We start from the raw sequence: 22,695 nt of genomic DNA, 5'->3' as shown, positions 1-22,695 counted from the left end.
AAAAAAAAAAAAAGTGAAACTTTTTTTTTTTTGTAAATTTAAAATGTATATGTGTATCACTAAGAGCAAATGAATCCTAGTCAATCTCCCTCCCAACCTGTGAGGGTTCATTCCAGGGTCAGTCGGTCGGAAACTGGCCATCCAGGAAGGGGGCGGAGTCACAATACCAGAACTCACCGCTATAGTATGATAAGCGATGTGTAGGTCACGGATTGGAGGAGACGTGATTCAACTAGCTATCAGAGGGGCCATGACTAAGGGTATTTCAGGAGATGTGAGAATGCAATCCGTTCCTTTGTTATGGTTAAAAGGACCTGTAAATGAGTGATGCGAAAAAGAACCGTGAATTTTTGTGTTGTTTTGTTTTGTCGTGTTAACAAGTATTTTTTGGTCATTATTAGATGGCTTAACTATCCGGAAGGTGCCACTACAAAGCCTGTATTAAACCCAGACTGCACTGCACCATTGTTCACTATAAATATATACTGCACCACCTGCACAAAGAGCACTCACTACTGGATTAAGTTATCATGTTTGTATTTGTGTGTGTCTTGTTTAGTGTCTTATTATTTTGGGACTGAACCACATGGTTTAACTGAGTGATACACACTGGTGTGTTGAGCCAGTTATTATTATTTATGTAAACCACTTTGCCACAACATGATGCTCTGTAGATAGCACGGGTTGATTCTATGGTAGTATAACCCCCCCAGATGTGTAAAATGTCTAAGACATCATCATCTTCAGCTGTTTTCAATCCACTGCCAGATGAAGGCCTCCCCAAGATTCTTCCACAAAAGCTTGTCTGCTTCTCTCATCCATGTTGCTTGGGTGTGTTTCCTAATTTGATCTTGCCATCTTCCTGGAGATCTTCTTTTTGGTCACTTTATATCTCTTGGGATCCAGTCTAGTATCTCCTTGGTCCAGCGATGGTCTTTTCTTCTTGCTACATGTCCGGCCCACTACCATTTCAGTTTTTTCGCTCTTGTAATAACATTGCATACTTTTGTTTGCGCTCTTATCTATTCCTTCCTTTTCCTGTCTCTTCTTGTTATTTCCAGCATGCATATTTCCATACTCTGTTGAGTTGTTTGTAATTTGAGTAATTTTTGCATTGAGGGTCCAGGTTTTGCATCTGTAAGTTAACACTGGCAGCACGCATTGGTCAAAAACTTTTCTCTTAAGGCATAAGGGCAGTTTCCCTTTCAGAACCATGACTAATCACCCAAAGGCATTCCCGCCCATTTTTGCTCTTCTGTTAATTTCACACATCACTGTCCTAAGTATATGTAGTTGTTGACTTCAAGCTTGATCCCATTGACTTCAATTGCCTGTGGAGTGGTATATTTATTGAACATGACTTGAATCTTCTTCAGGTTCATTTTCAAACCTGCTTTGATGCTAGCCTTGTGTAGTTCTTGTATCCTTGTTTGTAATTCTTCTGCACTCGTTGTAAATATGAGGATGTCGTCAGCAAATCGTAGGTGGTTTAAGTAGGTTTCCCAATCTAGTGTTATAAAAATGTCTTCTAGGGTGGCCATGAAGAGCTTTGGGGAAATTGTATCTCCTTGACAAACGCCTTTTTCAATCTTGATGTTGTCATTGTTTTTCTAGAGTCTTACTATGGATGTTGCATCCTTGTATATGGTGCTGATGAAGTATCTCTACATTTTCTCAATTCCTTGTTTTTTCAGAGAGCTTAATTCAGATCCTGTGCAAATCATAGTCGATGAATCCCAAGCAAAGAGGTAGTTCGTACTCGTTGCTAGTTTGACTCACTTGCTGTACAACTTGGAGATGATCCATTGTGCTAAATCCACTCCTGAATCCTGCTTGCTCTTTTGATTGTGTCGAGTCAAATTTATCTTGAAGTCTGTTGGTGAGTATCTTGGTAAAAATGTTCTACATTATAGGAAGTAAGCTAATAGGTCTGTAGTTCTTGAGGTCTTCTTTATCTCCTTTCTTACGTAAAAGTATCACCAATGTGTTGTTCCAGTTGTTTGGCACTTTATTTTGCTTAATACAATCTGTATTTCTTTCAGTTCTTCACCTCCTTTCACAATGTCAATCATTATACTGTTTTCTCCAGGGGCCTTTCCTATCTACATATGTTTGATAGCATGTTCCACTTCTTCTGGTAAAACGCCTGAAACTTCTTCCTCGGGTTGCATTTTTTCCGTCTCGTCTTCGTCATCTGCTATGTTGCTCTTTTCATCTTGATATCATTTTCTGTAAAAGTCTTCGATTCTTCAAAATCAATTTACGGTTCTTGATGACAGTCTGATCCTCTTGTTTGATTGCTAAAATCAGTTTTTTTTTCTTGATGATTAGTCTTTGTTTTGCTCTGTTCATGCTTCAGTTGTTTTCTATAGTTATCTCTGCCAACCTACAGTTGAACAACCGTATATCCTCAGTAATGCGCTTTCTTACTGTCTTGCAGAGCTCAATGTAATATATAGCGTCACAGATTCACCGGCCTACCTTTTTTGTTCTTCGTTCTTCTTCTGGTCTGACATCACCCCTGCAAAGCCATCCTGGTCACAATTAGTTATGATACAGAGGATTTAAAACAGAATTGCAATTTGTGGCTTAATGTAAAAAAAAAAAAAATGCGTACACAAAAACCGCAGGAGAATGTGCCCGTGACCGTAAGGATTTCTTTGTGGAAGACAGCAAAGGAAAGAAGGTACAACTTAAGTGTGCAACTGATTGTCTTGCACGGCACAGCCTCTCTTTTTGTTTTTGAAACTAACTAGCACCACGTGCGATTTCACACAAGAAATTAAAAGGAATTCCCAATGTGGTTTAAACCCTTGAGTTTGACAAGTCTTATGAGAATGCAAAAAAATAAAAAAGTGTTCGCCATTACACGATTTGTCTTGCATTCTCCCTGGGGGTACACATACCACAGTTGGGAACTTCTGGTCCAGCTCATCCCCTACATCAAAATCATCATTTTTAACACTTAAACACTTTCTCACCACATAGGACTAAAGAGGCACAGCTTTTGCATGCTCAAGAGACCTGTCTTGGCAGAAACACCTCCCCAGAATTTGGTCCACTTCAGGGGCAGAGGGGAGGGGTCACAGTGTTCAATATGGAAAATGATTACCAACAAAAGGCTACAACTGCTTTTGTTTCTTAATTTAACAAGGTGTCAAAAAAATCATATATACCAAATCAGGTACTGTATATAACTAGGTTTTAGGGATTTTCCCCATGGAATTGAGTACTGAATTGTTATACCGACTGAAATAAAAAACAAAGCTTCTTACCTGTGCAGCCCAGAGATAGTCCAGACGTAACTTGAGGTCCAGTTGTCTGGAGTGAAGTGCCAAAGCACAGAAAAACAGCAAAATTGCTAAAATGGGTTCATATCCTCGTAAGTAAAAAGAACCTCCCCTTCAAAAAAATAATAAAGTGCAAATGTTAGTAAAATGTAGATTTAACACAATTATTATAAGTGATTATAATTATGCTTTAATATATGTATATATATATATATTATTATATATATATATATATATTATATATATATATATATATATATATATATATATATATATATATATATATATAAAACCAACCAATGTATAAACCAAGCACTCTACCTATTATTCCATTAGTCCAGCTATGCATATTCTATTACAATTATTTTTCTATCTCTGTACAAGATATCTTCTTGGATATTAATAATTAACAGGAGTACTTCCTCAGATGAAGTTTGTTTTTCATGTTTGTAGAAAATAACTGTCAATCAGTTTCCCAGGCACATGGCAACAGTCTCAAAATCTACGACCACCTTCAGTGTATGGCACTGAGCAAGCAGGGGGCATGCCTGAGTATTCACTGGGGTACAGACATTTTTGGACTGCTTGTCATATGATTGGGTATATATTGAAACAAGTATCCTTTTTTTCAGAGATGGAAGAGGTTAAGTTAAAGGCTACATGCTGTACTGTATATAATGTACTACACATATTCATTCATGCATACTTATATACATACAGTAGCTATGCTGCAGTCCAATTCAATACAAAAAGCATTTCTAACAAAAAATCCAGCCATAGATCAAAGCTACCGAACACATTTGTTATTTTAATTGAATTTAATGAATATAATTTGAAGCTATTTACTCGTTGATCAACTTAATTGTATGAGGGTCATCAAGCCAACACTGAGTGGAGGGTTGAACAATAGAACACAAGAGAACTTGGCACTTACCCCAGTGATTTTCTGAATCCACTGATTTCAAGAATAACTATGTACAAAATAGTGACAAGGAAGAGCAGGATCATTTTTGCCAATGAGGAAACACGTAGAAATATTGCAAGTGTTAGAGTCCCAACGACACATGAGAGAAAGGCATAGTGGGCTGTATCGCATGGCAGCTCTGCCATTGTTCTGTTCACTCCATTGGAGTTGATGATCACTATAGAACTGCTGGAGTTGTTGTTCCAAATCCATGGCATACAGCCAACCTTAAAGAAATTAAGCAGAAAGAAACACTCACTGATTAGAATAAGGAAAGATGTTTATGTGCAATAAATGTATTTCAAATAATGATGTATGTATGTATGTATGTACAGCTATGGCCAGGTTTTGCATCACCTACAATTTTAGGATTCAGACATCATTAAAATAAAAAAAAAATAACTATATGAGCAGAATTTAGATATTTCATTAAATATCATGTAATCAAAGAAACTACAAAATTATATTGCAAAAGCCTACCTGAAGCCATAACAGTAGTACAGTATTTGATGTTAGATTCTGAAATGTCATTTTAAAAAAAATGAACAGTAACGTAATCAAATTTAAGGCTTATGAAAATCTAAATGTTTAACCAGAAGACAAAACAAAAGCTTAAACAATACATTTTTGGAAAGAGCCAGTGAACACTGTGAAGATGCTTGGCATTTAAATGAGATACAGTATGAGATGCATTTACTTTTCAAAATTTTACTACAGTAAAGTTAAAACTTAAACCTATTTGAATGATATGAACCACTACTTATTTTATTATTGTATTAATACTTTATAACCAGTATATTTTAAAAAGTGTTACTATAAAAGGAAAACACATTTGGTTATATGTTAGTGAGATATTTGTTATCAGTTAATAACGTCAGTTTTTTTACTTGTCCCAGTCCTGTAAAAAGCTATAGCTGGTTTAATGTGTTCCAAAGGGAAAGGCATCAGTTGTTACTTTGGTATTTTGTACAATTAGTTGAGTTTCAAATGTGTCCTTTTCACTAAAATCTTTAAACACAATTCAAATGTTAGCTTACCACGCATCCTTGGGCCACTGCATAAATTAAGACCACTATGAACACACACAAAATTGTTCTAATTTGTATGGTCAGGCACCCTGGAAAACACTAAACAAAAAACAAACAGATTTAGTAATCCCTTGTCCAGTATGTTGTTTTACACTTAACAGATATAACATGTTTGTCCAGTATTTTAGCAAAGTGCAATTTAACAAATTCAGATGATCTAAATACCATTCACAGACATCTTTGGTGGGAAAGAAAATCCAACAAACCACAAAAACTAAATTCTAATAGGCTATTTACATGATGTGTATTCATTTTATTGAATGTAATGTTATGACTACAAAATGGATACTTCAATAATGATATGTATCTCTGTATTTTTCTTGTAGTTCTTTGAATGTAAATAGCCCTGTAGCCTATTGAAAATCATTCAGTATAATTTTGTATACACCACTAAAGCCAAATTTAGGCTTACGGCCAAGAGTTTTGCATCACCCAATGAAATTAACTCATTTTGCTTCATGAAGTTGAATGAAACCTGCGAATAATGTTAAGTTAACATTGAATTACATACCGCTTTGTAGTTCCGAAAAAAAGACAACAATTTTAAAATGTGACATTTCAAAATACTGTACTACTATAATGTAGTTTAGTTTGATTTAAGTCTGTTTGACTCCACTATTGATCCACTCTACATTCTCAAGACCATTCTCAAAAATAAATTCCACTATTTTGCAGGAGGATTTATTTTTGAGAATTGTGAAACCAAACACGTCTTGTTTGGTAAAAATATGATCCTGCACATGCAAGTGTTTGTACATTACTGACCTGCGCTGCTCATATCCTCAAAGCCTATATTAATCCATAAATATAATATATTACTTTAACATTGATAAATTATCATTCAAACGCTACCATTGTGTCGGTGGTCAAAGCTACGAAAAGGAAATCTTTTTTAAGACAGTAAATTGAAGTTTGTTTGATTATTATCCTACATGATTACCTTTTCTTTTAAACATTTAAAAAAAAAAAATGTTATTCCTTAGCAACAATAGATGATAGTTTTTTTTATTGGTTCTGGACTACTTCCATGACCCACCCACATTCATTCATATACAAAGGAGAGAAGGTTTGTCTCCTGTGGCAAGTTGTGAGGATGGTTTGATAGGGCGCGGTCTTTATAATTTAGCACCATTATGCTCTCTTTTCAAAGTGATTTGCACCCCTGTGTAAAGTGCATGGAATGCCATAAAAAAAAAAAATACTGCTGTTGTATATCTTTATGATTCTTAAAAAAAAAAAAAAAAAAAAAAAAAAAAAAAAAAAAGATCATAAAAACCAATTGTGTGCACAGATGTTACTGAAACCATAAACCATATGTTAAAATATTACAGGTGTCCTGATATTGCCTAACACCTGTGAGACGGTACTCAGTACAAGTGTTTCAACATACTGTACTAACAACTGCAGTCTTAAAACCTTCACAGGAAATGAGAACACACGCTCTACTGATCAATAAACAGACATAAGCTTATTAAATAAAGCATATTTCATCAGCAAAATATAATTATGATCTTGTTCATTTTGTTACAAACTTTTTTTTAAAATCATTCATATTCCAATAAACCAAAAAGGCCTTGTGTATTTATAATAAAATGTTTGCAGAGTGGCTTCTTTCTAAAAATTAAGCAAAGCGATGATTCTGGCAGGGAACTCACTTTACCATTACATCATATAACGGAATTATTAAGCATATGTTAGGTGCTTACAATACCAGACTAAATCGTCAGTCAAATAGCTAGTTTCTTATTCGTCACACGATAAACAATATGTCCAGTGATCCACAAAGAAAGGATTTATATGATATTATATTCAGGGAAGCTGGGCCTCTTACTATTTTTTAAGCCTAGATTGAAAACGTACTTTTTACAAAATAGCTTTTCTATCCTAATTTCCCTATTTTACAATCTAAACTACATTTCCTTTTGTCCTTTTTTGATCTAATTTTATTCTAATGTTTTACTCGGAATTGTTCTATTGCTGGAAACTAGCTTTTTTTGTTTTACAATTAAAACCACATTTTTATCTCTCCTTTATAACTTCTGTTTTCAACAAATTCTGCATTAGACTGTTTTTAATTAAATGGTTTAATTATTCTTTTTTTATGTGTAAACATCTTTGGAATCCTTGTGAATTGTTGTTGTAAACAACAGATGGCAAAGATTTCACAGCCTACTTCAACAGCACTACAGAAATGTTAACTAAATGTTTAAGGCTTGGAGAAAGTCTAACCTGACTAATAATATTTTAATTATTTTTAGACATTATATTATACGAAATTGTTTTTATGTTTGATTTCTTTGTACTCTATTTCTCTATACAAATGTATTTTATTGTGACTTTCTTTGTTTTGCCTTGAAAAGTGCTTTGAGATGAAATGCGGGAAACAGGGAAACAGTCAGTGCCTTGTGCCTTCTAAGTGGAAATTAATGAGTTGCCTTTGACCTCTTATCCACTATGGCTCTTGGCTCATTGTATCAAAATGCCAAATGGCCAAATGTATTTTCTATACATTTTGATGGATGACTTTCCTTTATGCTGCACAAAGGTTTGTAGAGGATCACAAATGATTGACTGGTATCATCTTTTGCGGATTATATTTTGCTAGGGCTTCAGTATGTTTACTTCATTCACTTTGTGTATTCATGCTTTTGTATTTATATGATGAAGATTTCTATAAAGAAACAGCTCAGTCCACATTAGTCAGGGGTTTAAGGTAAGACTATAAACCCATTGTAACCCCTAAGTTCATCATTGAAGAGGAGCTTCGCCAGTTTTTTGTTGCGGTAATTAAGGAACTTTGATTGTGAAAAAAAAAAAAAATCATTGTATTTAGTTTATTTAATGGTGTTTCTTTAATGATGCGCTGGTAAGTTTTCTGTATGTGGGAAACTGATATCCTAAATGTATCTACATGTATTTTACATGGCTATTCAAATTAATAGCAAACTACATTAAATTGCAATGAAGAGGAATTTTTTTTTTTTTTTTTTTTAATTCACTGACATGAGAGTATGTTTATTACAAAGAATCAGCATTTCTAAATTTGGCATCACTGTGGATTAAATGTGAAAACAGCTTGCTCTAATCCTGTATAAACCTTTTTTTTTATCTCTATATAGCATGCTATTTTCAATGTATCTGCTATTTGTTTTTGCAATACATTTGACTAAGCCACACATGCCTTGTATTGTACGTTATTGGCTTAATTGCTAAGGCAATTAGTGTTGAATTGTAAAATCAAGGAACTTTATACTTACTTTGTATGTGTTACGCAGAGTTTGTAGAAGTAGCTTTTGTTCTAAGCAATACATAATTATAATTTTAATTAACCAGGAATTTGAGTTATCTAAAAAACTCTGGGTTACTTTGTGAAGGCTAACTTTACACATGGAACCTAATTACAAACCCTTGGTTCCCTTTTAGCCAAGGTTATAGGCACTACTTTAAATCATTTCTGAGGAAAAGAAAAACTTGAAATAATAAAATAGATCCAAATAGTTTTTCTGAGGATAATCATGCTATTTACACACACACACACACACACACACACACACACACACACACACACACACACACTGTTGCACAAAAGAAATCACTGAGGTCTAATGGATTTAATAAAGCTACAGTCATTCTGCTAAGACATGGGTTATTTCTTCCTGGAATTTCTCGTGCTGTAGTCACTACCGTCTGAAAACAATTGCGTGGATGGATCAGTCGGATGTGATGGTCCTGGGTCGGTATGGTAACCCTCTGCCTTCCAGAACATGGCCTGTCCCTCACAAAGCCATTTTCCTCGTTTCTCTGGACTAGTTTTGACTAGAAGCAGAACATGTCACTCTCTAGGCAATTTTCTCACAGACAGGCTGCCTTCAATCATGCCGATAGCAACCAGGCAATCTTCATTACTCACGCAGGCCATGTTCGTATATTTTGCTGTTCTTGCATTAACTAAAATCATGTTTTTTCGAATTTATACAGATTCTTAATCAACTCATTTTGGCAAGTTTAATTTGACTCAAATGCTAAATGCTGAGCACCTGCTGTTTTTATGACATCACTTGATTTGAGCTCGGTATTTTGTTATCCCAAAGAACAATACTACTCCAACAATCAACAAACCTATCTGCTCACTATTTAAAACATAAATAACATTGAATGTGCCCATTGAGCTATTGATGTAAAATTGACTGTTGCATTTCGATTGTGCAGCAGCATATATATATATGAATCATAAAAGCACAATGATTATTGTTTAATTCAACTGTTTTGATCACCCGTTAATTCCATTCCAGTATAACCTTATGTTAAATAATTACAAATTAAATAAAAATAGGAAGTAATCATGCAAATAATAAAGATATAGTTTAGTAATCAAGTGTGAAACACTAATTTAAGATGATTACTACTGTGACAAATCATTTTACGACACTACCTACAAGTCATTGTTAAGGCACTAATATTGAGATGCTTAGATGAAAAACACACACACACACACACACACACACACACACACACACACACACACACACACACACACACACAGAGTTCAAGTAAACAAAAGTAAGAATTACCTGTACTCTAGTGACATGCAGATACATAATACAAGCAACAAGGAAGCATATGCAGAACACCAGGAGGACAAGAACAACAGTACTCCTAGAGAAAAGCAAGAGCAGGAAAGTTAGTGCATGGCATTACTATATCAAGAAGACAAATCAGAATGAGTGAATTGAGAAAGATAAGTTAAAACCAATAAGTTCAATACATACTGTGGTATTATTAGAAGGTAGACAAGGCCAAATAAGGCAGCGAGGATCAGTGAGAGAATTACTGCACTGGTGAAGTATTCATCGTGAAGCTGATGATACTGCAACGAGGAAACATTTAATTATGTAAAATAATAAAGAAAACTAAAATTTTAATGTTTGGACAAAAATGTACTACAATTGATGTGACAAGTTTGCAATATATTTACATTTTTCAGAAGGGATACAGTATGGTATCTTTTTAAAACAGTTTTAAAAACATTTGGCAGTTTGTGGTGAATCACCAGTCATTTGCGCTGTCTTCAGTTTAGAAGTACCTGCCAACCAAGCACTTACAAACTTGCTGTCTTTCCCATTGTGACAGAAATCGAAGAAAATCTAGATTTGAAATTGAATGCATTAAATGCTATTTGCATAAAACAGTCATGTGAGGATCAGACACATTCACAAAAGTGTGTGCTGAATACTGCAGTGTTTCTAGATTTTGTGCAGTTCCTGTATGTGTGCAATATAATATCACTTAACAGTGTGACAGTTGAAATGGTGTCCCAGTAGTCTTTCATAGGTTTTATGATTATTTGAATTTGATAAGCTTTGAAAGTGTTTAATGGCACAGTACTCCCCCAATATATATATATATATATATATATATATATATATATATATATATATATATATATATATCACTCAATTACAATTTTTGATTGGTTAATTTATGGTCATTAGTTGATTAATCAGAAGCAGCACAGTTAGTTATGCACACTGTTTAACCACTCTGGGGTAATCACTAAACAGCAAAATTATTATCAATGCACAGTTTATTATATTATTCGGTATAAATGTGCCACATTGGATTTTACCACAGTGCTCACCAGCTCTGATTACAATGCATATGAGTAACTTCACAGACACACATTTGGAAGTGATTTAAATCAATGTAGATTCCATTCCAAAGACACATGTTTATACAAGACAACAATTATGATTTTTAAACAACTTTAACCCCTTTTTTAAACAAGCTTAAAATCAGAGTGTTTCTCCTACCACTTCCGAGGAGAAAGAGGGAGCTCTTCAAATAAGAACTTCCCTAAACAGCAACACGCATTTCTTTGTCAACTCAAAATGCATGATTAAATTGTAAACAAAAAATAATCTGTGATCAAATCTTTAGTTGATTAATCGGTCCGATTAATCAGTTAATCAGGTACAGCCCTAATGTATATGCACGCACGCACACACACACGCACACATGCACGCACACTACACGATTGACCTCTTTCAAGCCAAACTGACCCAAACCTTACCAGGCATTTCTATTTGTATGAAATGTGGAGATGGAAAAGGAATCTTTAGGTTATTACTTGTGGGTGGACATCAATTCAACGAGGACCCTTTTTCTATACAACTGCCAGTCTGCTTGCCAGAATATTCAAAAAAGCACACACCATTCAGTTTTTAATGCCATCTTAAAATAGTGTTGAGGCAAACATGTTTTATTAGTTTTTATTTTAGATTTAAAAAAAGAAAAAAAAAAACTGTTTTAATTCATAATTTTTAAACACCCAGTCCTTTGATAAAATAAAACCAATGCCTTGTTTATCTATACCTGGCCCAAAACATCCAGGTTTCAAATTAACTGGTTTCAAAGCACAAGATACAGATCTGGAACCAACATAACTGTAAAAAAAAAAAAAAAAAAAAAAAATCAGAGCTTAAAGAGATGCGGAAATGCAGCCAGACCTTTAATCAGTGTTTCTGGTCAAGGAAACAAGACAAGCATGAATAAAATTAGACACACCTTTCCTGAGTATTAGTCCTTTTCCCTGTTTGTTTTTTTTTGTTATTAACATTCTACCTTTTAGTTATTGTTTTTTTTTTATTATTATTAATCTATTGTTTTATAGTCAACAAGTAAGAAAAATAGTTAACTTACTTTCTGCTCCCGCTCAGCATGTTTGTACATTAATGTGGTGAAATGTAAATCTGCCATCTCTGACTCAGTTTGTCGTGCCTCTATGAGTCGACTGATATATCTGTTTACCCTTGTGCCAGGGGTGTTGTGTATTACATTGGTAGAAAAGGAAGTGCGATTTCTTAGTTTTTCCGAAGTTGTTCTGAGCGCCCTTCTCTGTGAAAGAAAACAGAAAAAGAAAAGTTTCTCACTCTGTAAATAACGAGGAAATGCACACAACAATTTATTCTAAAAGAAGAAAGACACCCATTAACATTACAAACCATATTATTGCAAGGGAGCTTATGAATTCCGAGGTTGTTTATTTTTTACTTTTATAACATTAACTGGAGGTTCCCTTTCAATTCGAATGACAACCATTACCGAAAGGGAAGAGCATCTCTGACCGGCAATCTCTGAGCAAATATACAAAAGCTGCCCTATCAGGGCCCTGCTGTGAGGGGGAAGTCCCGCCCACCTCCTGCTGAAGAGGGACATCCTCACAGTAGCACATCGCCATTTTCTCTTACATTTCTCTGAGACAGGTCATAAATTGCTTCTGCGTTTGCGTTCCAAATTTGGCTGATTTATTTGGTTCTCCAAATAAATGATAAAAAATACACGGTATCACGATATCGAGCGTTAGTAACGCTGCTCTTGCTAAAATTCCCACGTCAGTTTTCTGGCTAAAGCTGGTCAGGTCAGGCATCAGGGAGGTCGCTGGCAGCGATGGTGGCCACTCGTCGGCATTTGTGGCTGACGCAAGCTAAGGTCGTAGAGACCGAGAAGGTGGCGCTACTGGATGCCCCCACTACACGGGGGCAGACTTTCTGGCCGATCATTGATGTGAGCCTTGAGAGGTCCCACAAGGCCACAGAGGTTGCCTCAAAGTTCTTGTGCCTTCCAGCTTATAGTCAGCACCCAAGGTGGCATGCACAGCCTGCTGGGGTAAAAGTGTCTGAACATCGCCCTCCACCCTGGAGTAGACAATCAGGCAGAGGCAGGGCCAGAGGAAGGGGACCACTGCAGGCCAGGGGTAACAGGTTCTCCAGCTCGAGACTGAGGTCAGGGCCTAAGAAAGACCCACCCCCTCCCAAGCTCAAGGAAGACTGCCCCTGAGGGGCCCTGGCTGCCACCAAACCCCCCACAACCGGACTGACCAACGGCAATGACCCATGGCAAGGCTGAACCCAGGACTCCTGGGTGCTATCGACTATGAGATATGGATACTTTCTACAATTCCGCATAGGTCCGCCATTCTTCAAGGGTGTGCTCCTCACCACCGTTGAACCAGCGAGGGCGATACTCCTTCAACAGGAGATTCGCAAGCAGTGAGGCTGGCGTTATCACATTTTTGCCAGCAATTAGCGTAAAAACATGTGCTGGTCCGGACGGACAACACCACAGTGGTAGCCTACATAAATCACCAAGGCGGCCTACTCTCACCTGGCCTTCACCACGCAGCACACAGACTCCTGTCCTGGATGCACAAAAACTTGAGCTCCATCAGGGCAGTTCACCTCCCTGGTGTGGACAACAAGGCAGCAGACCTACTGTCCAGAGGAGCTCCAGACAGCTTGGAGTGGAGCCTGCATCCTCAAGTGGTAAAACAGATTTAGGAGAGGTTTCGACCGGCTTGAGTTGACCTCTTTGCCACAGCCGAGTCCACTCATTACCCCCTATGGTTCTCCATGGAGACAGACAGGGTAGCTCTCTCACCCTAGCTAGCTCACCCCTGGCCACAGGGGCTCTTGTATGCGTTCCCTCCACTACCATTAATACCCCTGACACTAGAGAGGATCAGGGTGGAGAGAGCACAGGTTCTGCTGGTTGCACCCAGATGGCCAAGACTCCCCTGGTTTGCTGTTCTCTCCGACATGTTGTCAGATCAGCCGTGGCAGCTCCCGCCGCACAAGGACCTCCTGAGCCAAGAGGAGGGGCTAATATGGCACCTGAATACAGCCCAGCTCCAACTCTGGGTTGGAGTTGAACAGAGCCATCTATTCAGATGAGGTTTGCCAGATGCAGTAGTAGAAATGCTACAGTCTACTGGGGCGCCGAGCACTAGAGTCCAGTACCCATATAAATGGAAGGTTTTCCAAGACTGGTGCACTGCTGAAGGTCACGATCCAGTGACTTGTCCGATTGAGACTATATTAACCTTCTTACAACACCTGTTTGACGCAGTAAAATCAGCGTCCACTTTGAAGGTATACCTGGCAGCAATATAAGTGTGCCATGACAAAACTGACTCTGTGTCCCCTGGGGCACATTTCCTGGCAGTGCAATTTCTTAAAGGGGCTCGGAGGCTTTGTCCACCCAAGAAAAGTATGGTCCCCAAATGAGATCTACAACTGGTAATGTGGGCCCTTATGTGTCCCCCATTTGAGCCCATGGGGTCAGCAGAACTGCGCCCTGTTTCATTAAAAGCGGCATTTTTAATAGCCATTATGTCTGCCAGACGAGTAAGTGAGCTTCATGCACTGTCCATCGATGACACATGTATGGCTTTCACTGGAAGTGACTCGCAGGCAACATTAAGAACAAATCCATCCTTTTTGCCAAAGGTGGTATCATCATTCCATATTAACCAATCAGTGGTTTTGGAAACTTTCAGATCTCCACCGCACGAGTCAGAGGAGGACCGTAGACAACATACGCTATGCCCAGTTCGGGCTCTGTGCTGTTATTTGGATAGGTTGGCTTCCTGGAGACAGTCCAACCAGCTGTTTGTCTGCTACGGGTCCCGCTCTAGAGGTCAGGCCCTATCGAAGCAATGTCTAGAGCACTGGGTGACAGATGCGATACGCTTGGCGTACGAACAGACAGATTCCCCGTTACCAGGGGACATTACAGCCTATTCTACCAGGGGTCAGGCAACTTCGTGGGCTTTCCTACATGGCACCTCCTTAGATGAGTTATGCAATGCTGTTACATGGACAGGTAGTCAGACATTTGTGCGTTTTTACTGCCTTGATGTGACAAATCGAACGAGACCCTCTCTGGGCTCTAGAGTTTTGCAGGTGGCATGCTCTTAGGCATCATGTTGGCTCTGTTGCTATCGCCGTGGGGCTGTACTGTCGGTAATCTGGAGCCACGATTGCTTTGGTATAGCTTTCCCATTCGGTAATGGTTATCATTTGAATTGAAAGGGCACATTATGGTTATTTCCATAACCCTGGTTCCCTGAAAAGAGAATGACAACCATTACCCTTTGAGGTTCTGCCCCCAGCTGATTTCGAAAGAAAATGGCGATGTGCCTCTGTGAGGATGTCACTCTTCAGCAGGAGTTGGGCGGGACTTCCCCCTCACATCAGGGCCCTGGTAGGGCAGCTTTTTTATATTTGCTCAGTGATTGACGGTCAGAGAGGATTTTCCCATTCAGTAATGGTTGTCATTCTCTTTTCAGGGAACCAGGGTTATGGTAATGACCTAACGTTTTCTCTTTTCATCCAAAATTATGTTAATGACACCTTGGATTAAAATACTTTGTGAAGTTTGCCCAGTGAACATAACACAACATTGTTTTGAGTTAATTTGGAATTAATTATTTCCTAATACAGCACCAGTTTAGCTATTATTATTATTATTATTATTATTATTATTATTATTATTATTATTATTATTATTATTATTATTTAATTATGAGGGCAAACATATTATGGCACACAGCCAGCGCCTTCATTTTCAAATTGTATTTGCCGTGTTTATTGTTTCATTACTTGTTGTGAGAAAATGTTCTGTACCAACTGACTGGCTTGCCAGTCTTGTTGGTGTTAACAAATTATTGTACCTGCCCCACTACTGTCAATAAAGATACATTTCCTGACTTAATTTCTTTCATTGGTACCTTGCCGTCTACTCTTTTCCAAATATCTATTATTCTTAAACTAGAAAATAGTTGAGCTATATCTGTTAAACCATTGATGTAATATTTATCTGGGAGGAACAATAAATAAGCAAATGTGATATTAATGTGTAGATTTGCCACACAAATACTTAAACACCAAATTGGCATAAACAAGTTTGTATTCATTTGATTTAAAATGGCTCTTTCAGGTTAGCACTTACCCTGGACCACTTCATTTATGGTCCTCATTAAAGAAATATGGATCCTTATTCTCTGATTCTGTCTGTAGGTCTGTCTGTTTCAACTACATTGATTTTGCACCAAACACTTTTATCATACACTCCTGGCCTCCTATAGATGCTTCAGATTGCATTTGACTGTAATATGATCAACTCTTGACTTTATATAAATATGTGTAACTTTTCAGGTACTGTGCAATTACTATATGGTTGTGAGCACCCTCTGTATTCACATACAATTTGGTATTCATGAAACCTTTCTGGACAGTTGTCAAAAATAAAAATATAAAATATAAAATATTTTATTTAAATCATAACAGCATACTACAAAAACATTATTTCAATTTCGTATGCGTTAAAGCTTCGTGAATAGGGCCAAGTGTTGCCAAAATATTAATTTTGTTAAGTTGTTGCCTCTTAAACCAGGGTAAATGCTTATACAGTAGGTACAGAAATAGTATCTATTGCATTCATTCCAATTAGAATGTAAGCCACAGATGGAATGTGAGTCTGCTTTAGAACACAAAATAAACCACTTAACCAAAAATCAAATAAATAAATAAAAAGACACACAAAAAAAAACAGAATTAAATACATGTATTAATTTACCTTGTCATCATCGTCACACGTCATAACGTTAGAAAAGGGAATCTCTGCTTTGAACATCTTTCGGCAGTGCATGAGCTGAACAAGTAAGTAGCAAACGGTTTTGAATTTCATCTTTTTGGCAGGTTTTATGTCTGAGAGGATTAATCCCGGGAATATCTGTCAATATAGAATAAAAACAGACGATCAAAGATACAGATAATATTTGTGTGCAGCACTCAGTATAATCCTCCATTTCTAGGAATTTTCACACAGGCAAATAGAATGAGCGTTCATGCATTTGAAACCCATGTAGAAATTCTTGTTCACCGTGCATTGTGGCATTTTGTAGATCCAACAGATGGTTAGTGCTTAAGTTCTTTTTATTGTCAATTAAGAAAAGTATATATATTATATATATATATATATATATAATATATATATATATATATATATATATATATATATATATATATATATATATTATAGATATATATACATACACACACACACACACACACACACACACACATATATATATATATATATATATATATATATATAATTTAGCATATAATATATATGTATGGATATAATATACATTAAGTATATGGATTCTAATCCAGGACGGACAAAGCTTTATAGAATACCTCTCGACATCAAAGGAATACTAGATGCCCCAGAAGGTTGTTGTCTGGGATGTTAGGGATCATCTTTGTTGACATTAACATATTTAACTCATCTAAGGAATGCCCAATGTGGTTTAAAATCCAGTGAAACACCATGGCTATAGCACAATTGGATAGATTATCTAATCACAGTGCTGCCAAAGAGGTCCTCTATGCTCCCAAAAAAGTTTTTTACCATGAACCCTTTCACCACCCCTGTTAGCCTCCAAAGTGTCTGCTGTCTTTGCTCTACCTTCAAAATTGCTATTTGTATGTTCCCTTTGTGAATTGATCCATTGTCAATTAATTTGGTGATTTTAACATAAATTGTTGTTTTATTCGGCCATGTGTTACCTCTTGTGGAAAATCATCTATTTCAGAGAATCAGGTATTTGTAATCAACATATTTAAAATGAAACAATCAAATGCCAGAATAACATGACATGTATCAATATATATATATATATATATATCTATATATATAATATATTATATATATATATATATATATATATATATATATATATATATATATATATATAAGATATATAGGGCAAATTGTAGGACATGTTATTGAGTAAACTAGACAAGAAACCATTAGACTGCATAAGATATGTGGGTGACATATTTGGAATATGGACACATGGAGAAGAATCTCTTGTTCAGTTTCATAAATTGGCAGATGATATCCACTATAACATTTCAGTGGATTTAAGGTGGACAAAATCTGAAATTGAATTCTTAAACACCTTGTTTAAACTTGACCAAGGATCTATTAAAACAGAGCTTTACTCGAAACCTACCTACTCAAAACCTACCTAAGTGAAATCGCAAATAAAGAAAATATTCAGTTTTTATAAAAATATGTCATGTAAGGATATGGTATATTTTGCACAAAATGTAATAAAGTAATAAAGTAAAATATGTAGGCAAGACAGGTATATCATTATATAAAAGAATACAGAACCACTTATCAAATTTAAGAAATAAAAAAAAGAAAATTAACCAATAGTTCATCACTTTACAAGGAACAAACAAACCATGGATGACCTAAAGTTTGTGGTTTTAGAAAAAAATAAATTAGATAATGTACAATATAGAAGAATAAAAAATAAATGAATAAATAGACTAGATACCATGATGCCTGAAGGTTTAAATAGAAAGGAACAGTAGAGCATTACATCATTAGCTACATAGTGAATGTTCCCATGATATATACCACACCAGAAGTGGTATATATCATTGAAAACGCACAGCCCCAAGTGGTTTATACCGCTTATAACACTACTACCTGTCATTTGTGGTAAGAAAAATAATTAAAACTCAATTAAATTAAGACAAAACCAGAAACTTTTACTGTGTATACATTCACAGTGTAATATAGTCTAAATTTTATTTAATTTAATTAATTGTTCTCTTATTAAAAATAAATTGCACATGTTCATTTATTGTAAATTTCTGCATTGAAAGTGCCATCTCACTAGAAATTAGAGAGCTGAGCACAAACTGTGATGATGGACGGAGTTTCAAATGACACTGAGGAAGTAAGGAGAGCAGCAGCCATGGAGACTGAAGCCGGATCTTGAAGTGAGTTTGTTAACTCGTTATTTGCAAGGCACACATATTCTAGTACATTTTCATCCTTTGGATCGCAAAATATGTTTTTGTTAGTTGTCACTTTGTTGAGTAAAATAGCTTTATGAATTCTGAATCTTTAGAAGTTGTAGTCTAGCTAGTCTGATTAGCTGGTAAGAGACTTCACTGGAAACACAATTATGTCTTGTATTAGTTGGGGACATGTTCTGTTTCTAAAAGATCACATAAAAATGTTATTAAGTCACAGGAACAACAAACATCCTTCTTAAATTTGAGTCATTTTGAATTCCTTTAAATAAATAAAAAAAGCTTAATTAAAAAGCTTTGAGTATCCATATCAGTAGTATACTATGCTTAACAAAGCTTTATTAAGTCTTTCAAACCAAATGTTCTTTAATAAATGTCTAGGGACCTCAGCATTCGAGTTTAAATAGGTATCATTTTCAAAAGAAATAAGTAGTATAGGGGTCTCTTTATTAAAGCCTCTAGGTCTTACCTTACGTCGATGAGATGGAACAATAAAAAATGTTTCAATGTTATGCTTCTGTAGAAAACTATTTCTCTCATGGCCATATCCAGGTTCTACTTCATAGTCTCCATTGAGGCACTCCAGGGTGGTCTTTGTAATGTGAACCTTCCTGAAACGAGGGACAAAAATCTTCTTTACCAATGCAACAGTTAATAAATTAATATTATAGTGTTTGGTACTTGAAATGTATTTCAAGTACCAAACCAGCTACCCAAATGCAAATTAAGAGTCATTTAGGAGTAATCTGATTACAAATCAGCATTAGAAGATGAAAATGCAGAAGGCTGACAAAAAAAAAAAAACTGAATATGTATTCCTGTGTAGAGTAGACGTAACACTGTAAATCCTTACCCAGGTAAACCACCAGCTTCCATTACATTTGCTAGGGTCACATCATTGGACCAGACATCATACTGCCATTTGCGGAGGCCAAGTACCCCACAAAGCACCCTCCCTGTGTGAAGTCCAACTCTCATGTTCAGGTCCACCTCAGTGGCTTCAGCTACAGACCTGTAATATAGCAAATCAGCACAGCACTCAAGATTACATGCTAGGACACTTATTTGCAATGGGGGTACTCTGCAGTCCGTTGTACTCTGCAAAGAAAATGGCACTGAATAATTGACATCTACAAGCAAGATAAATGTTCTTTCTTCTTTATACACAAAACAACCTGTAAAAAGAGCAGGACAATGAATAACCATAAGATATTTATTTTATCAAAAGCAAGCATCATGTTTGTTGACTACATAGTTCAATATATGGAAAAGACAATTTGATGTATTGTAAAGGAAAATTCCTAAAACTTTGACATGAAACTATACAGTTTATAAAAGGTTTAATTACTTTTGTGTTGGTCCTTTACTGGCAGTTAATGATCAGGCTTCGGACCCAACTAGCGCTGCCGGTCATTACCTTCCAGTAATGATCTCTGTGAATGTGTATCTGGAAAGAACCAGCTGCATTACAGACCTAACATTCTTTCCACACTTTACTCATCAAAGGCTGGGCTCTATATAGTTTATAGTTTATTGACTTCAACCAGATTGTTAAAAGACCCTTGAGGTGTATTTTTCATTTATGAGGGTGTCCTTGGAGACAGCAACTGCACAGGAAATAAAATTCACAGCCAGACAGAAACTATAGGAACTCATCATTAATGAGTAAAATTGCAATTACTGAAATCATGTGATATTTATAGGCACACTGGACCATAAATATATATATATATATATATATCTAATTATATATTATATTTATATTATATTATTATATATTATATAGATTATATATATATATTGAAAGGCAGTTTTATCCCATCCAGATCTATAGTGGGGGCCCCCACCTTCATCCCCCAAAAGCTTTTCATAATCATACAGTAGCCCCTCACTAAACCAGACATGTTTGATAGACATAAGGCGGTGTCGTGTTTAAAAATAATACAATAAAATCACACACATATATTTATAGTGCTCAGTGCATTTTAAATGTAAATCATTATGCTGAAGTAACATTAATGCATTTTGGGTAGGCTAAATATTACATTATGTAAAAATATAAATCTGTACAGTAGGCCTATACAGTATATAGTACAGTATTAAAATCAAATGAATACCCAGCACACTTTCTTTTTACTTTAGCTTACCAGAAACACAAAATAAATCATGCTGCTGCATTGTACACACTGATGTACAATGCAAATAAAATATAATTTTAAAGGGTTAGTGGAACATGTGTGCAGTATATTGCTCCCAGCAGGTCGAGCAAACCAGAAATTTGTTTTCAAGGCTTGTAAGTACACCCTGACTTTGGTAAAAATTAGGTACTTAGTTTTTCACCTAAAAAATGCATTGAGCACAACTGGCAACGCAACAACTGCGACTGTTTAAATACACGCTTTCAAAAGTTTTTAACAATTTGTTGCAATTTTAAGTGTTGCATTTGCCAGCAGCTTTAGTACATCTCATAATAATATTAGAGAATGCTCATTTGCAATATATATGCAGGAATAATAACATTAATCTAAGGTTGAACCGCAAAGAAAAGCTGCTGTCGCAAAGCATTCCCGAAAAAGAAGCTAACAGCATTGTACTTGTTTAGTACATTTCACCCTAGACTTCTGACTTGTTTGCAACTATTGCGACAGACACAACACTTTAGTACATCTACCCCTGAGTGATTTACCGACCTGATATTTAAAGAGGAAGAAAAACTGCCAATGCCCAGTTCCTTAGGGAATATTACTTTTTAAATTAATTTCTTAGCAGAAGATATATGGGAGTCTTGTTACATTAAGCAGCATTGATTGTTGCTGAGGAAAACCAGCTTTACTCAATATTTCACTGTGACTCTGTATACAAATTATAAAATAACTCATATCTATATTTTTATTAGGATACGTTGTATAATATTAATCCCCAGTATATATTACAAGGTCGTGTGCCAATTAGATTGTAATATAATAAGGGCAATAGGTGCATTTTAATTTGAAGAAACATCTTCCATCTCCACCACACATCAGTCCCCCCCCCTGGGGAAATAAGGATGGCTTGCTTGAGCACTCAAGAGGTGTAAAAGTTAAGGCCATGTTTCTCATGTTGTAGTGATGGTGTCATTTTGAATTGATGTACTCATATATTTTAAGTATAACCCTGACACATCCAGGTCAAATTGTAAATAATTAACTCCTTCAAGTTCTTAATACCCTAGATTAGAGCCTTTCTCATATACATCCTTTATCCAATACCATATACCTCAGAGGTGATTCTTTTTAGCTTGTGGATGTAAATGTTTGCCTTTCTTTTCAAACTTGATAGATACAGGGTACTTAGATTTTACAGTGTTCATTCCTGGCAATCGAACGCCTTTCTTTCAGGAAAATACTCAGATTCTCTATTCACTTTGAAGTGGGGTTCTTACATCGCCAGCTTTGCATATAGACAGTACAAAAGTGATGAATAATAGTCTTTAAACTCCAAAGCAGCCGAGTTACCTTATCTACTTATAGCACACAGCTGAAAGCTCAATTTTTGCAGGGTAAGCGGGGAAACATTTCACCAAATAAACAATGTAGAAAAAAAACTCCATAGACCTTAACGCTATGGCACCTTATAAAATTGACTGCATCATGTACATCCAGGTACATTGTGAAAAAGTGCCAGCCAAGAAA

General features: G+C 36.0%; 1 protein-coding gene across 2 annotated transcripts in view; it reads right to left on the bottom strand.

Annotated features, from left to right (window-relative positions):
- The window catches only part of LOC121314511 (adenylate cyclase type 1-like), a 109,480-nt gene that overhangs the window by 25,436 nt on the left and 61,349 nt on the right, over nt 1-22,695 (bottom strand). For both annotated transcript variants that reach the window (XM_041247873.1, XM_041247870.1), the window contains exons 6-14: nt 19,878-20,036; nt 19,494-19,635; nt 16,758-16,913; nt 12,042-12,236; nt 10,112-10,209; nt 9,914-9,998; nt 5,292-5,381; nt 4,225-4,481; nt 3,276-3,402 (exon numbers count right to left, since the gene is read on the bottom strand). In XM_041247873.1, the coding sequence (XP_041103807.1) occupies nt 3,276-3,402; nt 4,225-4,481; nt 5,292-5,381; nt 9,914-9,998; nt 10,112-10,209; nt 12,042-12,236; nt 16,758-16,913; nt 19,494-19,635; nt 19,878-20,036 (1,309 nt within the window). The remainder of the gene's footprint in view (nt 1-3,275; nt 3,403-4,224; nt 4,482-5,291; nt 5,382-9,913; nt 9,999-10,111; nt 10,210-12,041; nt 12,237-16,757; nt 16,914-19,493; nt 19,636-19,877; nt 20,037-22,695) is intronic.

This window comes from Polyodon spathula, chromosome 4 (genome assembly GCF_017654505.1).
Source record: "Polyodon spathula isolate WHYD16114869_AA chromosome 4, ASM1765450v1, whole genome shotgun sequence".
In the NCBI taxonomy this organism is placed as follows: domain Eukaryota; kingdom Metazoa; phylum Chordata; class Actinopteri; order Acipenseriformes; family Polyodontidae; genus Polyodon; species Polyodon spathula.
Note: the sequence above shows the minus strand (reverse complement) of the source record. Positions and strands in the feature narration are given on the sequence as shown.